At 38.9% G+C, this 26,917-nt stretch overlaps 1 protein-coding gene across 7 annotated transcripts in view; it reads right to left on the bottom strand.

Moving 5' to 3' along the window:
* Positions 1–26,917, bottom strand: part of SLC9C2 (solute carrier family 9 member C2 (putative)) — a 152,934-nt gene that overhangs the window by 90,259 nt on the left and 35,758 nt on the right. For 2 of the 7 annotated variants that reach the window (XM_073804299.1, XM_073804280.1), the window contains exons 6-7: positions 3,082–3,243; positions 1,080–1,180 (exon numbers count right to left, since the gene is read on the bottom strand). In XM_073804299.1, coding sequence (XP_073660400.1) covers positions 1,080–1,180; positions 3,082–3,243 — 263 coding nt within the window. Of the gene's footprint in view, positions 1–869; positions 1,181–3,081; positions 3,244–7,475; positions 9,866–10,475; positions 13,599–16,645; positions 16,949–26,917 lie in introns of those variants that run through there. The other 5 variants (XR_012331541.1, XR_012331542.1, XM_019918522.3 and 2 more) reach the window with 5 other exon arrangements.

Here is a 26,917-nt window from a genome sequence, read left to right as displayed (position 1 = left end):
TTATTTGACTGTTAGATAATTATCTTAATTTGCATAAGAGGAAAAAAAGAACTGTGCATGGATACTTGTGATTTCACAGATATTTGCTTAGGATTTTAAAATCTTTCAGTGAGTCAAGGAGAGAAAAATAATACCTAGATAATAGTACAGATCGTGTATATAGGACATAAATCATGAAGGTTATACACAGATGAATGGAAAACACTAACAACAACAATGACTGAAGTGCTATAAATATTCCCTCCTAAAAAGTCTTTGGCCCAATTAACAGTTTAATCTTCATTGCTTAACATCTCTGTGCCTCAGTTTTCTCATCAGTAAAATGGGAACAGAGTACCTACTTCCATTGGGTTGCTGTGAGGATGAATGAATTAACTCAAGAGTTAATAATAAGTTAATAAATTTACTAAAAAGAAAACAAAGAACTTAAAAGGGAGCCTGGCATATAGTTAACACTAAAAAGATGTTAGTTGTGTGGTGTTTCAGAAGAATAACAAGAGGCTTTTACAATCCTAAATAGGTACAAGCATTGTCTCCACTTCTTTTTAAATAAAAGAATGAGTGGAGACAAACTGTTGTTGATCACACAGCTATACATTTGAAATCATGTCAATAAATTAAATTAATGAAGTTTTTCTTGGATCTATATTATGTTTCCTATGATGCACGCTTTGCATTTAATCTGGCAGTTAGAAAATAGTAACCTTGCTTCCTCATGACAGTAACTGTTGCCTTTTGTAACTACACTCTCCGAGGGTGCTGAAGACAATAGCAGGAGAGAGTCCAGCGTATGTACAGGGGAAGGAAACAAGAGTAAGGACCAAAGGCAGGTGACGAAGAACCCAAGAATGCAATCACATTTTACTCACTTCCAAATTACTGCTTTAAGTCTCTCTAATTTGTTTCCTTTCTTGGATGGTTTTTCATTTTCAAAAATTTAACACCAGATAAATTTTTCTCAGTAGCTTGTCACATAAAAGAAATAATAATTCCACTCATTCAGGGATGGGGATGGGAGTTGACCTTGTTTTTGGTCTTTGTTCTTTATGCTATTCTCTAAGTTTTCGTATGTACGTCACCTCAACAAAATTGTAGGCCAGCTGTCCTATCAAAAATCCAACAAGAGAAAGAATCATCAAGACAATGACTTCAGAATTCTTTAAAAATGCCCTCAGAAGTCCTAAAAAAAAAAATACATGTATGTGTTATTTGGACATAAGGTATGGTTTAAAAACAATTTAATATTACCTCTCTCTAGGTATTTGACTTTAAACTTCCTCTGAATGTCATATCATCATGAATAAACAACTGACAGCTGTCTCTTAGTATAAGACACACATAATGAAGTTCCAACAACCTCCCATTTGCCCACCCAGTGGCACGTTAGGATCACTGTATGGGTATCTTGCCTATGGATCTGATGATGAGAAATTATGAAAAACCAAATTTCATACCTATAAAGTATGCCTTATATTAATCATTACTCCTCCTAAGCTACAGTAACATATATTCTATAGTTTTCTTAAAAACCAGAAATACTTTTAACTGAGATCTAACCATAGGGAAAACTGCCTTCACCAGCAAGTGTGAAAAGACACTAGCTATCCTATTTATATGCATTTTCTTGCCTTAAAACTCCCTACTCTAAGATTATTTAGCTCATCACCTCCTGAGGCAATATATCGACTATAATCCAATTAATTTATGCCTAAAGGCAAGACTCATTGGCATCTCAGAGTCTGCATTTCCTTCCTTCCAGCCAGAGGTCACGACAAATCAGTAAATATTTTTTGAACACTTCTTATGCATAAGGCTAGCCAAAGAAATGTTTCTCAAACTATTTCTGCAATACCCTTTACTGCTGGAGCACTTGTCTCTATGTAATCATAAAGGATCCAAAGCTAGCGAAATACATGGTCAACAGCACCTTCTAGTACCAAAAGGGACCAAGGTCACTAATGAGTTTTAAAGACCCCAGAGAAAGCAATTTCGTTCCCTGAAATGAGTAAAATTGAAGTTCTTCATGTGTATTTGCTTCGTTGTTTGTTTCTTTATAGTCTTCCTAGTTCCAGAAAGGATTTTAAAGCAGCTGACATTTTTCCCAAATAAAAAAATTTTTAAGGGGACTAGAAAATTTTCTCTAATCGCTAGCATTGAATTATGGAATAATGCATCTGTGTTTTTTAATACGTTATTTTATCTGCATGAGTATCATTCACCATACCTATTGAATTCTTAACCATTGTTTAAGAGTCCTTACAGGTGAAGCTTTTCCTATTCCCCACTACGGGGTGGGTGGGTGGTGCATCTTCCCTAAAGAAAAATCACATAAAAGCTATACTAGAATGGACAAAATTGATGATGTTAACTAAGCAAGTTGTAATCCATATATCTGAGTTCTATTTGCCCCATTTGCCCTCCCCTCATCCCAGATATTTTGGGCACGTTAGGCCTGGCAGGCCATCAGGCAGCCAAGCATGTGAGGCTCTCCCTCTCCCTTGTTACCAGAGATTCTGGACCATACCTTTATAGTTATACTAATGACGATGCATTGTAATTATCTGTCTGCCTGTCTCCCCCACGAGAGGGCTCCTTGAGCTTAAGGACTATCTTATTCTCCACACTGCTGTGCTCAGCAAATGTCACTGAATGAAGGAGCACAGTATAGGTGATACTTACAAATAAATGAAACAAGACTAATAGCATTCAGTAACATCTTATAATTTCACTGGCCTCCTTCTTTTGTTATTGTTGTGATTACATTCTGCACTAGGAAAGGTTCAGAGGGCAGAGGAGAGATGAGGTATAAAAACAACCACCTTGGGGTGGCGCAGTGGTTGAGAGTCCTGGTGGCGCAGTGGTGGCGCAGTGGTTGAGAGTCCGCCTGCCGATGCAGGGGACACGGGTTCGTGCCCTGGTCTGGGAGGATCCCACATGCCGCGGAGCGGCTGGGCCCGTGAGCCATGGCTGCTGAGCCTGCGCGTCTGGAGCCTGTGCTCCGCAACGGGAGAGGCCACAACAGTGAGAGGCCTGCATACCCAAAAAAAAACAAAAAAAACCAAAAAGAAACCAACCACCTACCTCCCAAAACAACAGTGGAACATACAAGAATTGGGAAATGCTCCTTTGTTGGCATGTAGTCAGCTGACCGTCCACAGAGTAAATCAGTCTGGTTACCTTCTTTTTGCACCCAGAAGGACACGTTTGCTTTTGCCATTGCTTTTTCAGTCCCAATTGATGAACCTGGATGAGAGTTACTGTTGACATTTTCACTAGTACAGACTAATCCGTTATGATACACAAAAAAGAAGAAAATGAGACTTGCCAGGACCCAATCCATCCACATTCTTTCTACCTAAGATTATACCATAGTCAGATATAAGCACATTTCTTCTTGCCACAAGGTACATGTTAATACTGCCTGTTCCACCTTTGCTCTAAGAACATTAACAGCAGTGTTAGTGTTTCTTCCTCATACTGCTCCGTGTGTACGGGGGAGGGATTGTATTGATTTTTGCACATACCATGTATTGTACGATTTTGCCTTCCCCACTGGACAGTGAGTTTCTTGAGGGTCAGGGCTGACTACTGATTTTCCTTAAGGCTGTGCACACAGTATGCGGCACACAACAGGCTCTCCATAAATATGTGATGAACTGAACTCTTTGAGGGGGAACTCTTTCTCCACGGGTACAAATCATTCTAGAATTTTCTTTTACTACTGCCATCCCTTGTCCCTTTTTTCTTCTCTCAGGCCCCTCCAAATCCAAAATGGCAAATGAGAAACAAGGTCAAAGCTGAGTCACGTCAGTTAAGGTCGGGGATGGGGAAGGATGTGAACTAACCTCAAAACAAAGGAAGAGACAAAAGTTGAGGTTTGCTCATATGGTAGCTTTGAGTGAATTAGGAAAAGTCTCCCTTGCTAACAACAGGGCACATGGCTTGGCACATGAATAACAGGCTGGACTTCAGCCCCAATACCCACCCCCATCACAGCTGCCCCTTTGTGGAGGACATAGCTTGCACAAATCTATGTGGGGTCCTGAGAAGAGCTCATTCCCTTTTTCTTTTCCTTGCAGCTAGAGTTAACCTAAAATTCCTGGAGGCTCCTGAAGTATCCCCATTATTTGTGGAGCTCATCTTTGGATATTTATTTTGCATTTGTTTGGTCTGCAAGCCACAATGATTTTGGTGTGAAGCAGAGGGTGGGCCAGAGATGGGATTCAAAACGTTGTATCTTCAAACCTGTCCCTCAAGTAGCACTTCACATCCTTGCCACCTTCACAGCCCACTCATCATTACAGCATCACTCTCAAATCAAGTTCTCTAAACTGTTAACACCAGCAATACCTTCTGCCAAAGCTAAGCAGGTTCAGAGTTGAAATCAAGATGAAGGCACTCGAAAATCATAAAAAATGCTCAGCTCTGTGTCTGTTTGCCACAGACAGTACTGCCAACTGATTTCACATGAAAGCCATTTTCATGCCTAATTCCTATTGGTTTCTTGCCAACTTACTTTCATTCTGATTGGTTACACACATTATCCCCACCCCCAATCCAGAAGAGGCTAAGTGATCCCAGTTCCAGGGAAATTTGCATTTCTTAATATTCAAGCTGTGTCTATATATACAACTGTTTTAACTGATTTTCTCTGCCTGATGTAATGGCTGAAATGGTCATGGACCATGCAGACGGAACCTCCTCCTATACGGTTTCTTAATATATACTGTTTTTCTTTCTTCAACCCTAACCCTTTTCAACACTGCTTTGTCTCCCCTCTGACTTTTTCATTCATCATTTTCTGTTTTCTCTTTTTCCATCTCTCTTTTCTTCTCAGTGGAGTTTCGCCTTTTCCTCCTTAACTCCTATTTGTCATTGGGTTTTGGTCCTTGAAGAAACAATATCACCCATTCTTCACAGGACAAATGCATCCCAAATTCTGTGATGCCTAACATGGTATCTTTACCTCAAATCTAATCATTAAAAACAAATACAGCATAAATTTAAACAAATGAACAAGCTATTAATTTGTAGTTTACTTTCAAGGAAGTTATTTTGTGACAATGAAATTCTATCCTCTCATCCCTGTGCCACACTAATCAAATCCTCTTCCCCTGGGCACCAAGGATAATACCACAGCAGTGAGATTACTAACTCTGTCGTCGATCTTCTCCATCACTATATCAAGGAAACGTGAACAAACGAAAGTCCCAATTCCTACTTGAGACTAAGTAGTATCAGTCAACAGCTCTATGTCTCCCTCTGACTGCAGCAACCACCACTGGCACTCACATGCCATTCCCCTAAAATAGATGCTTGACAGCGTTTTGTTGCTGTCATCTGGTATGGTTCCTTTAAGCCCCTGGGTCCACCCCTACCATAAATCCCAAGGACCACGTTGAAAAAAAAATGTCTTATTCTCAGGCTGTCTCCTGAGAGACCCATTCTTTACTCATTCCCATCCTGCCCTTACTGAACTCTTCTGGTTACCAAGTTCACTAACTTTTCTCCCATTTTCATCTTAACCTTATCTACATTGTTTGTCACCTTGATTTCTCTCCTCCTCAGGTCACTTTGAGTCATGTCCTTCCAGTTCTATCTAGTTCCTATCCCACTGCTGTCCTCTCAGGCTCACCTGGGTCACCTAGACCCTCCAGGTAAGACTCATACAGTTTCACATTTCCAAAGTCAGATTCTCCATGGCTTTTGGAAAAATACTCATACCTCAAGAAAACTTGAACAAAATTCATAGAGTCGGCTCTAGATTACATATAGTTCTGAGAGCTACAGATAGCACATAACTAAAATACACAGAGATGACCACATTTCTCTACATAACAGTATTTCCCATAGAGCAAAAAAGAAAGCAATAATAAATGTATATTTCACCATTTTTGGTAGAGCCAGTTGAACAGACGTTGGTGGCTTTGAATGTTGAGAGGTGAGAGGCTTTCCAGTGTGTTTCCCCCAAACTCCATCTTTTGACGATAGACTATACTGTCTCACTAAGACAGGCACATGACAGGTTGATTAGTCATAGTTCCCCAACCCCCTAACACTGTGATTGGTTCAGAGCATGGGACTCAGACAAGACCAATCAGATGATGCCTTGATATATATACCATTATTGGGAGAGAGCTGCTCTCTTTCCATTTGAGTTTAGTTGTGGTGATGACTGCCTAGAACAGCTAGAGGCCACCTTCCCAGCTGCACTGAGAAAGCACACCTCAAGTCTGAGACTGAGAAAAGCTTTTCTGAGTCTGAAAGTTTCCATGACACACCACCTGGATATCTCTGAGGTCTTAAAAAATGACCTCACAATCCTGCCTGAGATTTTACCTTTTCTCAGAAGCCGTTTCTTAGTTTGAGAATTTTCTGCCATCTAGAAAGGCTAGAAATGAGAACTAATTTTATTTTCAAACCTAGCAAGTACTGAATCCTTCATATTTCTTTTAAATGTTATTTGAAAACTGAACTGTTCCTTTTCAGCTCATCTCTCTCCTATTTTAGTAGGAGAATCCAGGTGGCAGTTGAACACTGGAAAAGTCCTTAGCAGGATCACTGAGCGCATTACTTAGACAAAAGTGTGGCCAAACTTACCACCATCACATAACAAGGGCCCCTTTTCTCCAGCTTCTAATGATATTTTCCTCTCTTTCCTGTAAATTCCCACTAATAGCCTCCTAGACAGCCTTAAAGATTCTGCTAATAATCTAAGGCTCTGCAGGCTTTCACTAACACTCCCCTCTGGCCCCTTCCAGCATCTGCCTACTACCCAGTCCCAAAATGGCAACGCCACATTTTAGGGTTTGTTATGTCAATTTCTCACTTCCTGGTTCCAAAATTTTTATGCTATACATTGCTGCATAACAAACAGACACAAACCTTAGTAGTTTAGAACAACAATCATTTATTTGGCTGAGATCAACAATTTTGGCAGGGCTCAACAGAGGCTTGTCTCTGCTCCATACAGCATTGGCTGTGGTGGCTCCACTGGAGGATCCACTTCCAAGATGACTCACCTGTATCACTGATGACTGCTGGCTGGAGCTCAGCCAGGGCCTCAGTGCCTGTCCATATGGGTCTCTCCAAGCCAGCATCTCAAGAGAACTAGGTAGAAACTGTATCACCTTTTATCTTTTATGATCTATGGAAATCACATAGTATTACTTCTACTGTAATCACAGGCCTGCCCAGGTTCATGATGAGAGAACAGAGACCCACCTCCCTATGTCAGGAATGTCATGACCGTGGGATGGGAGATGCGACCATCTTGGAAAATACAATCTATCACAAATTAGATGCAACATTGGGATGGATTATCAGCCCTTTATAATTTGGGGCATCATGGTAGCCTAAGTAGCAGTCTGACTGCTTTAGCTCAGTCTAGAGCAGTTCTCAAAGGGTAGACCATATGCCAGTTGTGATTCATAACAAAATTCCATCACATATAGCGAAATGAAAACATAAAAGTCTATAATAAAACTTAATTTATTCAACTTAAAGAGCAGAGCCTTACACTGAAATCATATCTTCCCCTTTTTTGGTGTTAATATGTCTTTTCTTCTCTTAAATGATAGCAATAACAGATAATAGCTGTTTTCTTAATGATGTCATACCAATCTCCTCCCTTTTTTATTTTTTTACAGTTTTCTTAATCAATGAAAAAAAATACAAAAGCCTAAGGAACCACTATCTAGAAGTTATCAGAACACTTAATGTAGCCTTTGCTTTACTACCTCTCAAATAATGTGATTTTTAATTTACTAGTATGCACCTTGAAATAGTAATTAATTATTCTGTGGGTGTGTGGAAAAAGTCATGCAGCTACTCGAGTAATAGCTAAAACTCAAAGTATAAGGACCTTTCACACTCCTGTGAATATACTTATAATTCAATGCAACAATAGGTCACAAGACATATCGTATCTCTCAAAACATACTAAAGTAACAGATCTACAGATATAAATGTATATTCAGACTGTCACAACAATGAAATCTTTGAAATGAGATCCAGGAATTCCTTGGTAATCACCAGGTTCATATGCCTAAAAAGTAATGTGGCATTCAAGAAGAAAGTTTAAAAATAGACAATTAGAGAAGAAACTAGATATACAGTCATAATGCTCGACGTGTGTGTGGCTTGTCTTCTGGAGGAGCAGGAGTGGAAATAGGGCACTGACACTAGCAAAATATGGAGAAAAGGATTCAGGATTCATTTCCATTAAGGCGAACAAGCTTTATAGATGAATGAAGACTACTGAGTTCTATGAAAAACGTGGCACCGAAAGAGAATTCATTCAACTATTATTTACTAACTTACTATGTTACAGGTTCTTTAGGAATGAAGAAAAACAAGACAAGGCCCCTATCCTCAAAAAGCTCAATAGTTCACATGTGAACAATTAAATAGAATACAGTATGAAGCTATTAATGCTATGGGTGCCCCAAAGAAGGAGGGATTAATTCTTCCTAACACTGGGGATAGAGGTCATGGAATGGAGAATTACAGATTGCCTCGCCAAGGGTCAGGATTGACTTTTTTTCAGCTTTATTGAGGTATAATGGACAATATAATTGAATATTGTCATATTCAAGATCAAGGCTCAGAAAATGTAGAATTAGAGTAGAAATAACAAAAACGGCACCTGGCCTTTTCCCAAATTATTGCGGTGCTTAAAGATAATAGACTTCTCACAATCTACAATATTAAGAGAACGGAGCAAACAAAGGTCTTCTTTGCACTACTCCATAAACACCCACTGGATCTACCAGAGAGGGGAGTGAGAGTCATTGCCCTTTTCTTCTGCTTAAGGCAACTGAAACTGAATTGCTCATACATAAAAAAAAAATCTCAAAACTTTTAAATTTGTGAGACAGTGTTACCTCAAAATCATGGTTGAGAAAATGCCAACTGACAAGGAATTACTGAATTGCTCATTTCTTTTCCTTCCCCTCAACAACGAAAAACTAGCTTTCAGGATGGGACAAAGAAGGAAGAGAATAATTTTCTTTCTATACAACTTTTCCGGAAAGTCACAGAGTAGTAGAAGGTTCAGGGACTCTTAGACAAAGTAGATAAAAGGACATTCCAAATCACTAATATGAAACCAACGATATCTAAAATGTAGGTAATATAAAACAAAAGGAAAATGGCAGGTAGTACAGATATAATAACTATATTGCTAAACCTACTGAGTAGGGGAAATCTAAATATAAAACTAAACAGATTTGTATTTATTAATTTAAAGACAAGGGTGTTAAAGATAAACAGGAAGATTTACTAAGAGACTATATCCCACCTTAAAGGTGAATTTTAATTTGGACATAAAAAAGTAATAGCTGTATAAGCAGAGGACCCTGATCCAAACCATCCTTAATATTTCCTTGCTCCAGAATGTCATCCCATAGCTTCCCTTTTGAGAGAGGGAGAACAAATTTTTCTTCTGGAAATGGCCAACATGTCTTTTTTTTTTTTTTTTAATAGAATTCCTCCAGAAATTTCCTGCCTCAGTTACACAGAAAACTGTTAGATTCTCTAAGTAGCTTTTAAAGCTTCCATATGGTCTTTGTGAGTGACTCACAGCCAAGTGCTTTCTGGAAGGAGTACGTGGAACTCACATGAAACTGACTTGCAGAGGCAGAGGCAAGGCCAGAGAGTCTGGACATAAGCATGCTGAATGGGGTAAAACGAAACAAGGGAGATTTAATTTCATACTTAAACATTTTTATAAAACCCCACATCTATTTAACTTCAGTCGGCATGAATAGGTTTGCCTTTATAGATATAGAAGAAGATGCGGCCTTTTATAAGACTTCTTTTCTGACCATGGCTTAGAATACAGATTTGGCACTTTTCACTTGACCTGAAAGGAAGCAGATTTTTAAATTACATTTAATTAGCTTGCTATAGCAAACAAAAATGAAGCCAGTTTTTAAAAACAATGGGCATGAAATCATAATGTCCAAGCCTGAACCAGTCATTAATGAAACCTTGATGTTTGTATGTCAATTCAAGTATTCCCACCTTTTTTTTTAATATTTAAAGCTGTGAGATCACACTTATATAATCAGTATTACTGTTCCTAATTCAGCCATGTGAATAAACTGCTTAACCTCATGTGTTTGCACTTTCTTCATTGTAAAACAAGGGGGTCATTTCAGAGGTTCCATCAAGATCTAACATTTCTATAATATGAACATGCAAGATACTGGGGTGCTTGGAGGGGACAGAGAGGACTTGGGTAAAGAGGCAATTTTTTTAAATTGAAGTATATTATATTTACAATGTTGTGTTAATTTCTGCTATACAGAAAGTGATTCAGTTATATATATATATATATATATTCTTTTTCATATTCTTTTCCATTATGGTTTATTACAGAATATTGACTATAGTTCCCTCTGCTATACAGTAGAACCTTGTTGTTTATCCATTCTATATATAATAGTTTGCATCTGCTAATTACAAACTCCCAACCCATCCCTCCCCTACCCCCCCTTGGCAAACACAAGCCTGTTCTCTATGTCTGTGAGTCTGTTTCTGTTTCGTAGATAAGTTCATTTGTGTCATATTTTAGATTCCACATATACGTGATATCATCATATTTGCCTTTCTCTTTCTCTAGGTCCATCCATACTGCTGCAAATGGCATTATTTCATTCTTTTTTATGGCTGAGTAGCATTCTGTTGCATATATGTACCACACCTTTATCCATTCATCTGTTGAGGGACATCTAGGTTGTCTCCATGTCTTGGCTATTGTTAATAGTGCTGCTATGAATATAAGGGTGCATGTATCTTTTTGAATTACAATTGTTTCTGGATATATGCCCAGAAGTGGGATTGCTGGATCACATGGCAACTCTATTTTTAGTTTTTTGAGGAACTTACATACTGTTTTCCACAGTGGCTGCAGCAATTTACATTCCTACCAACAGCACAGGAGGGTTCGCTTTTCTCCACACCCTCTCCAGCATTTGTTTCTTATAGACTTTTTAATGATGGCCATTCTGACTGATGTGAGGTTGCACCTCACTGTAGTTTTGATTTGCATTTCTCTAATAATTAATGATGATAAACATCTTTTCATGTGTTTATTGGCCATCTGTATGTCTTCTTTGGAGAAATGTCTATTTAGGTCTTCTGCCCATATTTTGATTGGGTTGTTTTTTTGTTATTGAGTTGTATGAGCCATTTGTATATTTTGGAAATTAAGCCCTTGTCGGTGGCATCATTTGCAAATATTTTCTCAAAGCTTTTAAGTTTGATTAGGTCCCATTGGTTTATTTTTGCTTTTATTTCTACTGCCTTGGGAGACTGACCTAAGAAAACATTGCTACGATTTATGTCTGAGAATGTTATTCCTATGTTCTCTTCTAAGAGTTTTATGGTGTCATGTCTTATATTTAAGTCTTTAAGCCATTTTGAATTTATTTTTGTGTATGGTGTGAGGGTGTGTTCTAACTTCATGGATCTACATGTGGCTGTCCAACTGCCAGCACCACTTGCTGAAGAGACTGTCTTTTTCCCATTGTGTATTCTTGCCTCCTATGTCAAAGATTAATCAACCACAGGTGTGTGGGTTTATTTTAGGGCCTTCTATTCTGTTCCACTGATCCATATGTCTGTTTTTGTGCCAATACCACGCTGTTTTGATTACTGTAGTTTTGCAGTATTGTCTGAAGTCTGGGAGGGTTATGTCTCCTGCTTTGTTCTTTTTCCTCAGGATTGCTTTGGCAATTCTGGGTCTTTTATGGTTCCATATAAACTTTAGGCTTATTTGTTCTAGTTCTGTGAAAAATATCATGGGCAATTTGATAGGGATCGCATTAAATCTGTAGATTGCTTTGAGCAGTATGGCCATCTTAACAATATTAATTCTTCCAATCCAAGAGCATGGGATATCTTTCCATTTCTTTGAATCATCTTCAATTTCCTTTATTCATGTTTTATAGTTCTCAGCATATAAGTCTTTCATCTCCTTGGTCAGGTTTATTCTTAAGTATTTTTTTGATGCAATTTTAAAAGGGATTTTCTTTTTACATTCCCTTTCTGACATTCCTGTGTTTGTGTAAAGAAATGCAACCAATTTCTGTATGTTAATCTTGTATCCTGTTACCTTCCTGAATGCAATTATCAGTTCTGATAGTTTTTGTGTGGAGTCTTTATGGTTTTCAATATATAGTATCATGTCATCTGCATATAATGACAATTTTATCTCTTCCCTACCAATATGGATATCTTTTATTTCTTTTTCTTGTCTGATTGCTGTGGCTAGTACTTCCAAAACTATGTTGAATAGAGGTGGTGAGAGTGGGCATCCTGTCTTGTTCCAGATTTTAGCGGGAAGGCTTTCAGCTTTTCACTGTTGAGTACTGTATTGGCTGTGGGTTTGTCATAAATAGCTTTTATTATGTTGAGATAATATTCCCTCTATACCCACTTTCATAAGAGTTTTTATCATGAATGGATGTTGAATTTTATCAAACGCTTTTTCTGCATCTAATGAGAGGAACATGTGGTTTTTGTCTGTTATTGATGTGGTGTATCACACTGATTGACTTGCATATGTTGAACCAACCTTGTGACACTGGGATAAATCCAACTTGGTCATGGTGTATGATCTTTTTTATATGTTGTTGGATTCATTTTGCTAGTATTTTGTTGAGAATTTTTGCATCTATATTCATCAGAGACATTGGCCTGTAATTTTCTTTTTTGGTTGTGTCTTTGTCTGGTTTTGGTATCAGGGTGATAGTGGGAGTGTTCCCTCCTCTTCAGTCTTTTGGAAGAGTTTGAGAAGGATCGGCATAAGTTCTTCTTTGTATGTTTGGTAGAATTCTCCTGTGAAGCCATCTGGTCCTGGACTTTTGTTTGTAGGGAATTTTTTTTATAACAGATTCTATTTCACTTCTAGAGATCAGTCTATTCCAATTACCTATATATTTTTGATTCAGTTTTGGTAGGCTGTGTGTTTCTAGAAATGTGTCCATTTGTTCTAAGTTGTCCAATTTTTTGGACAGACTCCTCGTAAAGCCCAAGGTTGTCAAAAAGAGGACCAAGAAGGTCATCAAGCACCAGTCAGATCAATATGTCAAAATTAAGCAGAACTGACAGAAATCCAGAAGCATTGACAACAGGATGCACAGGAGATTCAAGGGCCAGATCTTGATGCCCAACATTGGTTATGGGAGCAACAAGAAAACAAAGCAGATGCTGCCCAGCAGCATCTGGAAGTTCCTGGTCCACAATGTCAAGGAGCTTGAAGCGCCACTGTTGTGCAACAAATCTTACTGTGCTGAGATTGCTCACATCTCCTCCAAGAACCACAAAACCACTGTGGAAAGAGCAGCCCAGCTAGCTATCACAGTCACCAATCCCAGCACCAGGCTATGCAGCAAAGAAAATGAATAGAGGGCTTCCCAGGTGGCGCAGTGGTTGAGAGTCTGCCTGCCGATGCAGGGGACACCGGTTCGTGCCCCGGTCCAGGAAGATCCCACATGCTGCCGAGCGGCTGGGCCCGTGAGCTATGGCCGCTGAGCCTGCGCATCTGGAGCCTGTGCTCCGCAGCGGGAGAGGCCACAACAGTGAGAGGCCTGCATACCGCAAAAAAAAAAAAAAGAAAGAGAAAATGAATAGATTGCTCATGGGCACATTGTATTTGTGTTAATAAAACCATGAAACTTGACCAAAAAAAAAAAAAATCTGTGTACTGATTTATTTAAGTAATTTACTTTCCAATTGTGATTTTCTCTTTCCTATAGATTCTTGCTTCTTTTCTATTTAGAGAAGACCTTTCAATATTTCCTTTAGAACAGGTTTAATATTGCTGTATTCTTTTAGCTTTTGCTTGTCTGAGAAATTCTTTATCTCTCCTATTTTAAATGATAATCTTGCCAGGTAGAGTATCCTATATTGCAGATTTTTCCCTTCAGGACTTTGAATATATCTTGCCACTCCCTTCTGGCTTGCAACATTTCTGTAGAGAAATCAGCTGATAGCCTTATGGGGGTTTCCTTGTAATTAACTCCTTGTTTTCCTCTTGCTGCCTTTAGAATCCTCCCTTTATCTTTCACTTTTGCCACTTTAATTATAGTATATCTTGGTGTAGGTCTGTTTGGGTTCATCATGTTTGGGACCCTTCATGCTTCCTGTACCTGGATACGTTTCCTTCTTTAGGTTTGGGGTGTTTTCAGCCATAATTTCTTCAAATACATTTTTGATTCCCTTTTCTCTTTCTTCTCCTTCTGGGATCCTTATTATGTGTAGACTGGCGTGCTTTATATTATCCCATAGGTCTCTTATATTCCTTTCAATTTTTTTTCATTTGGCTTTCTGTCTGCTGTTCTGATTGGGTGATTTCCATTATTCTAACTTGCAGATCACTTATTCGCTCTTCTACATTATTCAATCTGCTACTTATTGCCTTAAACTCAGCTTTCATCTCAGCAAATAAGTCTTTTAATTTGTCTTGGTTCCTCTTTATAGTTCCTGGTCCTTTTTACAGTAATCTGCATTTCTATCAATAGCCCTTCTTAATTCCTTAAGTATTTTCAGTATCTCCTTTTTAAACTCGGTGTCTATTAGACTGAAGAGGTCTGTTTCATTATTTGTTCTTTCAGGGGAATTCTCTTGATCTTTTAATTGGGAGTGGTCCCTCTCATTCTTCATTTTACTTATATTTCTCTTACTCTATGAGTTTAGTAGAAACAATTATCTACTGTGGTCTTGGAGGGCTATTTTTATGTAGAAGTGTCCCTGTGTAGCTTGTGTGGGTTTAATATTTTTGGTGCAAGGGCTGTTTTTTAGCATGGATGGCTGCCACATCTTTCCTCAGTGTCTGCTGGCTGTTATCCCACTGACGGGGATATGACTGATGTTGTGGAGAACAGAGTAGGTGTTGGATGTTGAACGGGGCCTCCTCTTTGCTCTGTGGTTGTTACAGCCCTGCTGGGGGCAGGGTCTGCTCCCTAGTTGTTGGCATAGAAGCCCCCAGATCCATTTCTAAGCTGCAGTGTGACGTAGGCAGGATTGGAGCGCTCCCACTGGAAGAGAAGCCACTGAGTATTCCTCCATCGGAGCTGTCCATCGGGGAGTTCACTCTGTGATGTCACCTGTCACCCACTGCATGAGCTCACAAAGTACACTGTTGTGCACACTACCCTCGGCCCTGCCTCCACTGTGGGAATGCAGGCTATCAGCCCTGGTGCCCCTCAGGCGCTGTGATCACAAAGCCACCAGCACAGATCCATAGGCGTCAATCCACTGAAGTCAGGTACCAGGACCACAGCAGTTGCGCACCTGGACCTGCCATGGGAGCTAGGGAAATAGCCCAGACTCTGGCCCCACCTCCACGTGCATGCAGCCACAAAGCCCACAGCTGCTAAGGCCAGACCCGTCCCAGCCATAGGAGCACCCGTTGTCCACTCAGATGTCCCACAGGCACTGAGTTTACAAAGCAAGCGGCGGTGCTGTGGATCACATGCCATGGGGGGAAGGCTCTGCTTTCTGCCCCACCTCCACGTGTGGGCAACCTGCTGGTGCTTGCATGCTCCCAGAGCTCATAGAGGTGGCAATGAGAAAGAGGCTGCTATGGCAAGCCCCACCCCCCCACTTCACTTATGCATTAACAATGGGGTTTCAATGGCGGCACACACTGGCCGTAAGCATGCCAAAAGTGAGGTTGCAATGGCGGGTCCTGTCCTTCTCTTCGAGTGCCTCTTAACAATGGCACTTCACTTCTACGGTGGGCCAGGCTTCTTCCACATACATCCTGCAACACACATCCTGCAACATCCTGGTTGCAGCCCTTACCACACTCCAGGCCCTTCAGGCTGCCTCCGCAGGGTTAACCCCAGTACTCTCCCCAGGTCTGTCCTCTGAAGCCCGAGTTTTTGCAAACAGCCCTCACATGTAGGTCCACATCTCGGACTGGGGACTTCAGCAAGGCAGCACAGATCCTCTGTGCCGGTCTCTCTCTGTTCTTCCTGCTGCAAACCAGCTTCTACGCTCTCCTCCAAGCCTCTGAAGCTCCCTTTCTGTCCCAGGTGATCTCTCCACCAGTGCGGGGGCTTCCCAGGGTACGAGAACCTTTCCTCTTTCATAGCTCTCTCCCAGGGGCACAGGTCCTATCCTGCTTGCTTCCTTTTTTTTTTTTTCTTTCATCCTACCTAGTTACATGGGGATCTTCCTCGCACTTCTGCGTGTCTGAGACTTTCTGCCAGAATTCAATAGGTATTCTGTGATAACTGTTCCACATGTAGATGTATTCATTATGTATTTGTGGGAAAAGGTGAGCTCCACATCGTTCTATTCCACCATCTTGATTGGAGCCTCTGCAATTCTTGCTCAGAGATGAGAAGGGAAGGAGGGAGGGTTGTTGGGCCAGACTAATAATAGTGGTAGCTTGGGGGGGGAAGGTGGGAAGTGAACTGTATAACCAACAACTCGTCTTAACCATCTCATTCCTGGACTATACTGGTCTCACTCTCTCTGCTCTCTTCTCCCACCAATCCATTTTGCAAGGACAGCCAGATTATTCTCCACTACTTAATCCCTCGTCTCTCCTACCCCAAACAAAGCCTTTAATGGCAACCCACTGCATTGAAAGTAAAGTCCAAACTTTGAAGCTTATAATTCAGTACTTTTTAAAAATTTATTTATTTTATTTTTGGCTGTGTTAGGTCTTCATTGCTATGCACAGGCTTTCTCTAGTTGCAACGAGCGGGGGCTACTCTTCATTGCAGTGCGTGGGCTTCTCATTGCGGAGGCATCTCTTGTTGCAGAGCACAGGCTCTAGGCACACGGGCTTCAGTAGTTGCATCACGTGGGCTCAGTAGCTGTGGCTTGTGGGCCCTAGAGTGCAGGCTCAGTAGTTGTGGCACACGGGCTTAGCTGCTCCATGGCATGTGGGATCCTCCCGGTGCAGGGATCGAACCTGTGTCCCCTGCATTGGCAGATGGATTCTTAACCACTGCACCACCAGGGAAGTCCCTAATTCAGTACTATTAATGAAATGATCACAAGCTAACTTTCCAACCTTATTTTCTACTCTTCCTTAATGTGTACTCAACTACAATCAGCCAGATGGATACTGACCACTTCCTTAGTCCCATATTTCAACTTTTCATCATTATGTTGTGTTTCATTCCAGAATTCCCCACATATTCCACCTTGGTTACCTATCCTTTCAGGTAATTCCTCTTTCTTCATGATGCCTTCCCTTTATGCTTAGGCTTCCCTGAACATACACAGCTCTTAGTTTATCTTTTCAAGTAGGCATGTTTACTCACAAAGTGGTTGGTGGACTCCTTAAAGACAAGGATGGTGCAAAGGCATCTATTTCCCTTCAGGGGACCTAGGAGAGTGCTATGTGTATGCTCATTCGACATTAGGTACAGTTGGCAAGGGACAGTTTGTCATACTACCTAGAACAGATTCAGTGCCTTAACCTTTAAAAAACCATGGCTCCTTTCGATAAACATAAAAATTTTAAGTACTGGGTATCCACATACAAAAGAATGAAGCTGGACTCCCTAGCTCACACCATATACAAAAATTAACTTAAAATGGATCACAGACATGTTTAGACATAAGGGCTAAAAAAACTACAAAACTCTTACAAAAAAACATAAAAGTAAATATTGGTGACCGTAGATAAGGCAATGTTTCTTAGATATGACACAAAGCACAATCAGCAAAAGAAAAAATAGATAAATTCGACTTCATCAAACTTAAAGCCTTTTGTGCTTCAAAGAACACAATTAAGAAAATGAAAAGATAATCCACATAATGGGAGAAAATATTTTCAAGTCATATATCTGATAAGAGACTTGTGCCCAAGATACATAAAAACCTTTACAATTCAACAGTAAGAAGAAAAATACATACATGTGGAGACTAAACAACATGCTACTAAAAAACCAATGAGTCAATAAATAAATCAAAGAGAAAAACAGAAAATACCTCAAGACAAACAAAAATGGAAACACAACTTTCCAAAATCTATAGAGGATGTAGGAAAGGCAGCTCTAAGAGGAAAGTTTATAGCAATATAGGTATACCTCAAGAAACAAAAATATCTCAAATAAACAACCTAACCTTCCATGTAAAGGAATTAGAGGAACTTCCCTGGTGGTCCACTGGGTAAGAATCCATGCTCCCAATGCAGGGGGCAGGGGTTTGGTCCCTGTCGGGGAACTAGATCCCACATGTATGCCACAACTAAGAGTTCACATGCTGCAACTAAGAAGCCCGTGTGCCGCAACTAAGAAGCCCACATGCTGCTACTAAGAAGCCTGCATGCCACAACTAAGAAGTCCGCATGCTGCAAATAAGATGTCCACATGTCAGAATTAAAGATCCCACATACCACAATGAAGATCCCGCATGCCGCAACTAAGACCCAGCACAGCCAAAATAAATAAATACAATAAATAATAAATTTAAAGTACTGTCATTTTAAAAAAAGGAATTAGAAAAAGAAACAAAGCCCAAAGTTAGCAGATGGAAAGAAGAAAATAAATATCAGAGCGAAAACAAACAGAGATCAAAAAACAACAGAAAAGATCAATGAATCCAAGAACTGGTTTTTTGAAAAGGTAAATAAAATTGATAAACCTTTAGCCAGGCTCATCAAGAAAAAAAAGAGAGAAGACCCAAATAAACAAGAAATGAAAGAGGAGAAATAACAACTGCTATCACAGAGATACAAAAAAAATCATAAGAGAAAATTATGAACAGTTACATGCCAACAAATTGAACAACCTAGAAGAAATGGTCAAATTTCCAGAAAAACACAACTTTCAAAGACTAAATCAAGAAGAAATAGACAATCTGAACAGACCAATCATTACCTGTGAAATTGAAACTGTAATTTTAAAAACTTCCAGAAAGCAAAAGACATGACTAAACGGCTTCACAGAAGAATTGTACCAAACATACAAAGAAGAGTTAATACCTAACCTTCTCAAACTATTCCAAAAAATTTTTAAGATGGGAGAACACTCCCAAATGCATTCTATGATGCCACCATTACCCTAATACCAAAATGAGTCAGGATGGCGGTGTGGGAAGACTCCAAGTTAGCATCTCCCCACAACTAGGGCACCTGCCAGCCGCTGGTGGGAAACCCTGACGCCCAAGGAGATGGGAGGAACCCCCAAGTGAAATGGTGGGACTGAGAGGGGAGGAGAAGTGGAAGCCAGACAGAATCAGCACCGCTGAGGCCGGGAGATCAGGACAGGCAGGCGGGAAGAGCCTTCCAGGAGGAGTGGGAAAGCAGCAGAGGGCAACTGCCCCACCCATTCGAGCCCAGGAAGCCTCCTGGGCTCCCAGGTGAGGTCCCCCACTCTCTGAGACCAGGGGTGGTAGGCAAGCCTGAGCACCTTCTTTTGTGTTGAGGCTAAACCCCGCCTCCCACAGCCCCCAGGGCCTTTTCCAGCCCTGTGGGTCCTGAGCATAGGCCACGCCTACCACCCAAACCTTGCCCTTGCTTAGGCCCTGCCCTCCATAGCTAAGGCCTCCCCGCCTTTTTCCTTTTTTCTTTTTTTTTCTTTTCCCTCCTCTTTTTCACTATTGTGGTACAGTTGTAAATTCTGGTTGTTTAGTTATCTACATTTTTATTTTTGTATTCTTTCTCACATATCTGTTAGTTTACTAGTTTAATTCTATTTTTTACTTTGTTATGATTCTCTCTTTTTTTTTTGCCACCCCACGCGGCTTGCAGTATCCTGGTTCATGAGCCAGGGGTCAGGCCGAAGCTCCTGCACTGGGAACTCCGAGTCTGAACCACTGGACTAACAGAGAACCTCAGTCCCCAGGGAATATTCATCGGAGTGAGGTCTCATGGAGGTCCTCAACTCAGCACCAAGACCCACCTCTACACAACAGCCTACAAATTCCAGTGCTGAAAGCCTCAGGCCAACCAATCACCGAGACGGGAACACAATCCCACTCATTAAAAAAAAGAAAAAAATGAGACAGCAAAAAAATATGTCACAGATGAATGAACAAGGTAAAACCGTACAAAACCAAACAAATGAAGAGGAAACAGGCAATCTACCTGAAAGAGAATTCATTGTAATGATAGTAAAAATGATCCAGAATCTCAGAAATAGAATGGAGGCATGGAATGAGAAAATAAAAAAATATTTAACCAAGATCTAGAAGAACTAAAGAACAAACAAATAACTGAAATGAAAAATACACTAGACAGAATCAATAACAGAATAACTGAGGCAGAAGAACAAATAAGTGAGCTGGTAAACAAAATGGTGCAAATAACTGCCAAGGAGCAGAATAAAGAAAAAACAATGAAAAGAATTGAAGACAATCTCAGAGATCTCTGGGACAACACTAAATGCACCAACATTTGAATTATAGGGGTCCCAGAAGAAGAAGAGAAAAAGAAAGGGTATGAGAAAATATCTGAAGAGACTATAGGTGAAAACTTCCCTAACATAGGAAAGGAAATAGTCACCCAAGTCCAGGAAGTGCAGAGAGTCCCATACAGGATAAACCCTAAGAAAAACACACCAAGACATATTAATCAAACTAACAAAAATTAAATTCGAAGAAAAAATATTAAAAGCAGCAAGAGAAAAACAAAAAATAACATACAAAGTAATCCCCATATGGTTATCAGCTGATTTTTCAGCAGAAACTCTGCAGGCCAGAAGGGAGTGGTAGGATATACTTAAAGTGATGAAACAGAAAAACCTACAACCAACATTACTCTACCCAGCAAGGATCTAACTGAGATTCAACAGAGAAATCAAAAGCTTTTCAGACAAGCAAAAGCTGAGAGAATTCAGCACCACTAAACCAGCTTTACAACAAATGCTAAAGAAACTTCTCTAGGTGGGAAACACAGAGAAGAAAATGACCTACAAAAACAAACCCAGAACAATTAAGAAAATGGTAATCAGAACATACATATCGATAATTACCTTAAACATGAATGGATTAAATGCTCCAACCAAAAGACACAGGCTTGCTGAATGGATACAAAAACAAGACCCATATATATGCTGTCTACAAGAGACACACTTCAGACCTAGGGACACAAACAGACTGAAAGTGAAGGGATGGAAAAAGATATTCCATGCAAATGGAAATCAAAAGAAAGCTGGAGTAGCAATACTCGTATCAGACAAAATAGACTTTAAAATAAAGACTGTTACAAGAGATAAGGAGGGACACCACATACTGATCAAAGGATCAATCTAAGAAGAAGAGTTAACAATTATAAATATTTATGCACCCAACACACAAGCACTTCAATACATAAGGCAACTGCTAACAGCTATAAAAGAGGAAATCAACAGTAACACAATAATAGTGGGGGACTTTAACACCTCACTTACACCAATGGACAGATCATCCAGACAGAAAATTAATAAGGAAACACAAGCTTTAAATGACACAACAGACCAAATAGATTTAGTTGATATTTACAGGACATTCCATCCCAAAACAGCAGATTACATACACTTTCTTCTCAAGTGCACATTGAACATTCTACAGGACAGATCACATCTTGGGTCACAAATCAAGCCTCAGTAAATTTAAGAACATTGAAATCATATGAAGCATCTTTTCTGACCACAACGCTATGAAATTAGAAACCAATCACAGGGGAAAAAACATAAAAAACACAAACACATGGAGGCTAAACAATACAATACTAAATAACCAAGAGATCACTGAAGAAATCAAAGAGGAAATCAAAAAATACCTACAGACAAATTACAATGACAATACGACAATCCAAAACCTATGGGATGCAGCAAAACCAGTTCTAAGAATGAAGTTTATAGCAATATAAGCCTACCTCGAGAAACAAGAAACATCTCAAATAAACAATCTAACCCTACACTTAAAACAAGTAGAGAAAGAAGAACAAAGAAAACCCAAAGTCAATAGAAGGAAAGAAATCATAAAGATCAGAGCAGAAATAAATGAAATAGATACAAAGAAAACAATAGCAAAGATCAATAAAACTAAAAGCTGGTTCTTTGAGAAGATAAACAATATTGATAAACCATTAGCCAGACTCCTCAAGAAAAAGATGGAGAGGACTCAAATCAATAAAATTAGAAATGAGAAAGGAGAAATCACAAATGACACCGCAGAAATACAAAGGATTATAGGAGACCACTACAAACAACTATATGCCAATCAAATGGAAAACCACAAAGAAATGGACAAATTCTTGGAAAGGTACAATTTTCCAAGACTGAACTAGGAAGAATTAGAAAATATAAACAGACATATCACAAGTAATGAAATTCAAACTATAATTAAAAATCTTCCAACCAACAAAACTCCAGGACCAGGTGGCTTCACAGGTGAATTCTAACAAACATTTAGAGAAGCACTAACACCCATCCTTCTCAAACTCTTCCAAAAAATTGCAGAGGGAGAAACACTCCCAAATTCATTCTACAAAGCCACCATCACCCTGATACCAAAACCAGAAAATATATCACAAAAAAAGAAAATTATAGACCAATATCACTGATGAACATAGATGCAAAAATCCAGAACAAAATACTAGCAAACAGAATCCAACAACACATTAAAAGGATCATACACCATGATCAAGTGAGATTTATCCTAGGGATGCAAGGATTCTTACATATACACAAATCAATCAATGAGATACACCATATTAACAAATTAAGGAATAAAAACCATATAATCACTTCAATAGATGCAGAAAAAGCTTTTGACAAAATTCAACACCGATTTATGATAAAAACTCTCCAGAAAATGAGCATAGAGGGAAACTACCTCAACATAATAAAGGGCCATATATGACAAACCCACAGCAAGCATCATTTTCAATGGTGAAATACTGAAAGCATTTCCACTAAGATCAGGAACAAGACAAGGATGTCCACTCTTGCCACTATTATTCAACATAGTTTTGGAAGTCCTAAAAGAAATAAGAGTAATCCAAATTGGAAAAGAAGGAGTAAAACTGTCACTGTCTGCAGATGACATGATACTATACATAGAAAATCCTAAAGATGCCACCAGAAAACTACTAGAACTAATAAATGAATTTGGTAAGGTTGCAGGATACAAAATTAATGCACAGAAATCTCTGGCATTCTTATACACCAACAATATAAAATCAGAAAGAGAAATTAAGGAAACAATCCCACTTACCATCGCAACAAAAAGAATAAAATACCTAGGAATAAACCTGCCCTAGGAGGCAAAAGACCTGTACTCAGAAAACTATAAAACACTGATGAAAGAAATCAAAGATGACATAAACAGATGGAAAAATATACCATGTTCTGGGATTGGAAGAATCAATATTGTGAAAATGACTGTACTACCCAAAGCAATCTGCAGTATCAATGCAATCCCTATCAAACTACCAATGGCATTCTTCACAGAATTAGAACAAAAAATTTTACAATTCATATGGAAACACAAAAGACCCCAAATAGCCAAAGCAATCTTGAGAAAGAAAAATGCAGTTGGAGGAATCAGGCTCACCCACTTCAAACTATACCATAAAGCTACAGTAATCAAGACAGTATGGTACTGGCACAAAACCAGTATAGATCAATGGTACAGGATAGAATGCCCAGAGATAAACCCACGCACATATGGGCACCTAATTTACGACAAAGGAGGAAAGAACGTACAGTGGAGAAAAGACAGCCTCTTCAATAAGTGGTGCTGGGAAAACTGGACAGCTACATGTAAAAGAATGAAATTAGAACACTCTCTAACACCATACACAAAAATAAACTTCAAGTGGATTAAAGACCTGAATGTAAGACCAGACACTATAAAACTCTTAGAGGAAAACATAAGAAAAACACTCTTTGACATGAAGACACTATTTGCATATGACAAGATACTCTATATAGAAAACCCTAAATTCTCCACCAAAAAACTATTAGAACTAATAAATGAATTCAGTAAAGTTGCAGGATACAAGATTAATGTACAAAAATCTGTTGCTTTTCCATATGTTAATAATGAACTATCAGAAAGAGAAAGCAAGAAAGCAAGCCTGTTTAAAATCCTATTCAAAATCGCATTAAGAAAACCTAGGAATAACTGTAACCTCAGAGGTGAAAAACCTATACTCTGAAAATATAAAACATGAATGAAAGAATTTGAAGATGATAAATGGAAATGGAAAGACATCCCATGTTCCTGAATTAGAAGAATTAATATTGTTAAAATGTCCACACTACACAAAGCAATCTACAGATTTAATGCAATCTCTCTCAAAATACCAATGGCACTTTCCACAGAACTGGAACAAATCATACTAAAATTTATATGTAACCATAAAATACCCCAATTTTCCAATGCAATCTTGAGAAAAAAGAACAAAGCTGGAGGTATCACATGCCCTGACTTCAGAGTATACTACAAAACTACAGTAATCAAAACAGCATGGTGCTGGCACAAAACAGAAAATTAGATCAAGGAACAGAAAAAAGAGCCCAGAGATAAACCCATGCACATATGGTCACCTAATTTATGACAAAGGAAGCAAGAACGTACAATGGAGAAAAAACAGCCTCTTTAATAAGTGGTGCTGGGAAAACTGGACAGCTACATATAAAAGAATGAAATTAGAACATTTTCTCACACCATATATAAAAATAAACTCAAAATGGATTAAAGATCTAAATGTAAGATCTGAAATGATAAAACTCCTAGAACACAGCATAGGCAGAACACTGGCATAAATCACAGCAATAATTTTTTGGATCTGTCTCCAAAGGCAAAAGAAACAAAAGCAAAGATAAACAAAGGGGACCTAATTAAACTTAAAAGCTTTTGCACAGCAAAGGGAACCATGGTCAAAAAGGAAAGACAACCTACAGAATATTTGCAAATGATGCAACCAACAAGGGGTTTTTATGCAAAATATACAAACAGCTCAGACAACTCAACATCAAAAAACCAAAAAGTCCGATTAAAAAATGGGCAGACCTGAATTTTTCAAAATTCAGACATTTTTCCAAAGAAGACATACAGATGGCCAACAGGCATACAAATAGACACTCAACATCACTAATCATCAGAGAAACACAAATCAAAACCACAATGAGTTATCCCCCCACACCTGTCAAAATGGCCATCTTCAAAAAGTCCATAAATAACAAATGTTGGCAAGGATATAGAGAAAAGGGAACCCTCTTGCACTGTTGGTGGGAATGTAAATTGGTGCAGCCACTGTGGAAACAGTATGGAGATTCCTCAAAAAACTAAAAATAGAACTACCATATGATCCAACAATTCCACTCCTGAGTGTATATCTGAAGAAAATGAAAACACTAATTCAAAAAGAAACATGCATCCCAATTTTCATAGCAGCATCAATTTACAACAGCCAAGATATAAAAGCAACCTAAGTGTCCCTCAAGAGATAAATGGATATGGAACTCCCTGGTGGCCCAGTGGTTAGGACTTGGTGCTTTCACTGCCAGGGCCCAGGTTCAATCCCTGATTGGAGAACTAAGATCCCACAAGCTGACTGGCATGGCCAAAAATAAAACCAAAAAAACAAAGCAAAACAAAGAGATGAATGGATAAAGAAGATGTGTCGGGGGCGTGTGTGTGTGTGTGTGTGTGTGTGTGTGTGTGTGTGTGTGTTTATATATGTATGTTTACTCAGCCATAAAAAAGAATGAAATTCTGCCATTTGCAACAACATGGATGGACCTAGAGGGTATTATGCTTAGTGAAATAAGTCAGAGAAAGTCATATGCTCTATGTTATCACTTACATGTGGAGTCTAAAAAATTTTTATAAAACAAATGAATATAACAAAACAAACAGACTCACAGATATAGAGAACAAACTAGTGGTCACCAGTGGGAGAGAGAAGATGGGAGGGGCAAGATAGGGGTAGGGGATTAAGAGATATAAACCACTACACATAAAATAAATAAGCAACAAGGATATATTGAACAGCACAGGGAAGTGTAGCCATTATTTTGTAGTAACTTTAAATTCTATTAAAATATTGAATTCCTATGCTGTACACCTGAAACTAATATATTATTATAAATCACCTATACTTCAATTAAAAACATAAGAAGACAACTCAACTTAAAAATGGGCAAAAGATTCAGAGACATTTCTCCAAAGAAAATATACAAATGGCCAGTAAGCACTTGAAAAAATGTTTAACGTCACCAGTAATTAAGGAAATGCAAATCAGAACTACATTAAGTTACTTCATACCCACTAGAACAGCTAAAAAAAATTTTTTTAAGATAATAACAAATGTTGATAACAATGTGGAGAAATTGGAATCCTCATATATATTGCTTATGGGAATGGAAGTTTGGAAAAAGTTTGGCAATTCCTCAAAAGGTCAGAAATAGAGGTACTATATGACCCCAGCAATTCTACTCCTAAATATATACCCAAGAGAAATGAAAGCATGAGGCCACACAAAAATTTGTACACAAAAATTCATGGCAGCATTATTTATAATAGTCAAATAGTAGAAACTCAAGTGTCCATCAATTAATGAATGGATAAAGTTGAATCCATACAATGGACTATTGTTCAGCGATAAAAAGGAATACTGACACATATTACAACATGGATAAACCTTAAAAACATTATGCAAAGCGAAAGAAGCCAGATACAAAAGGCAACAGACTATATGATCTATCTCTGAAATGTTCAGAACAGGCAATCCATAGAGATAAAAAGTAGATTAGTAGTTGCCAGGGACTTGTGGAAGGGAGGAATGGGCAGTGACTACTAACAGATACGGTGTGTCTCTTCGGGCTGGTAAAATGTTCTAAAATTAGACAGTGGTGATGATTATATAAATCTGAAAACCGCTGAATTTTTCATTTTTTAAATGGTGCATTTTATGGTATGAGAATTCTATCTCAATAAAGCTGAT

Source organism: Tursiops truncatus, chromosome 1, assembly GCF_011762595.2.
Source record: "Tursiops truncatus isolate mTurTru1 chromosome 1, mTurTru1.mat.Y, whole genome shotgun sequence".
NCBI classification, from domain to species: domain Eukaryota; kingdom Metazoa; phylum Chordata; class Mammalia; order Artiodactyla; family Delphinidae; genus Tursiops; species Tursiops truncatus.
The sequence above is the reverse complement of the archived record's forward strand: the minus strand, read 5'-3'. Positions and strand labels throughout refer to the sequence as shown.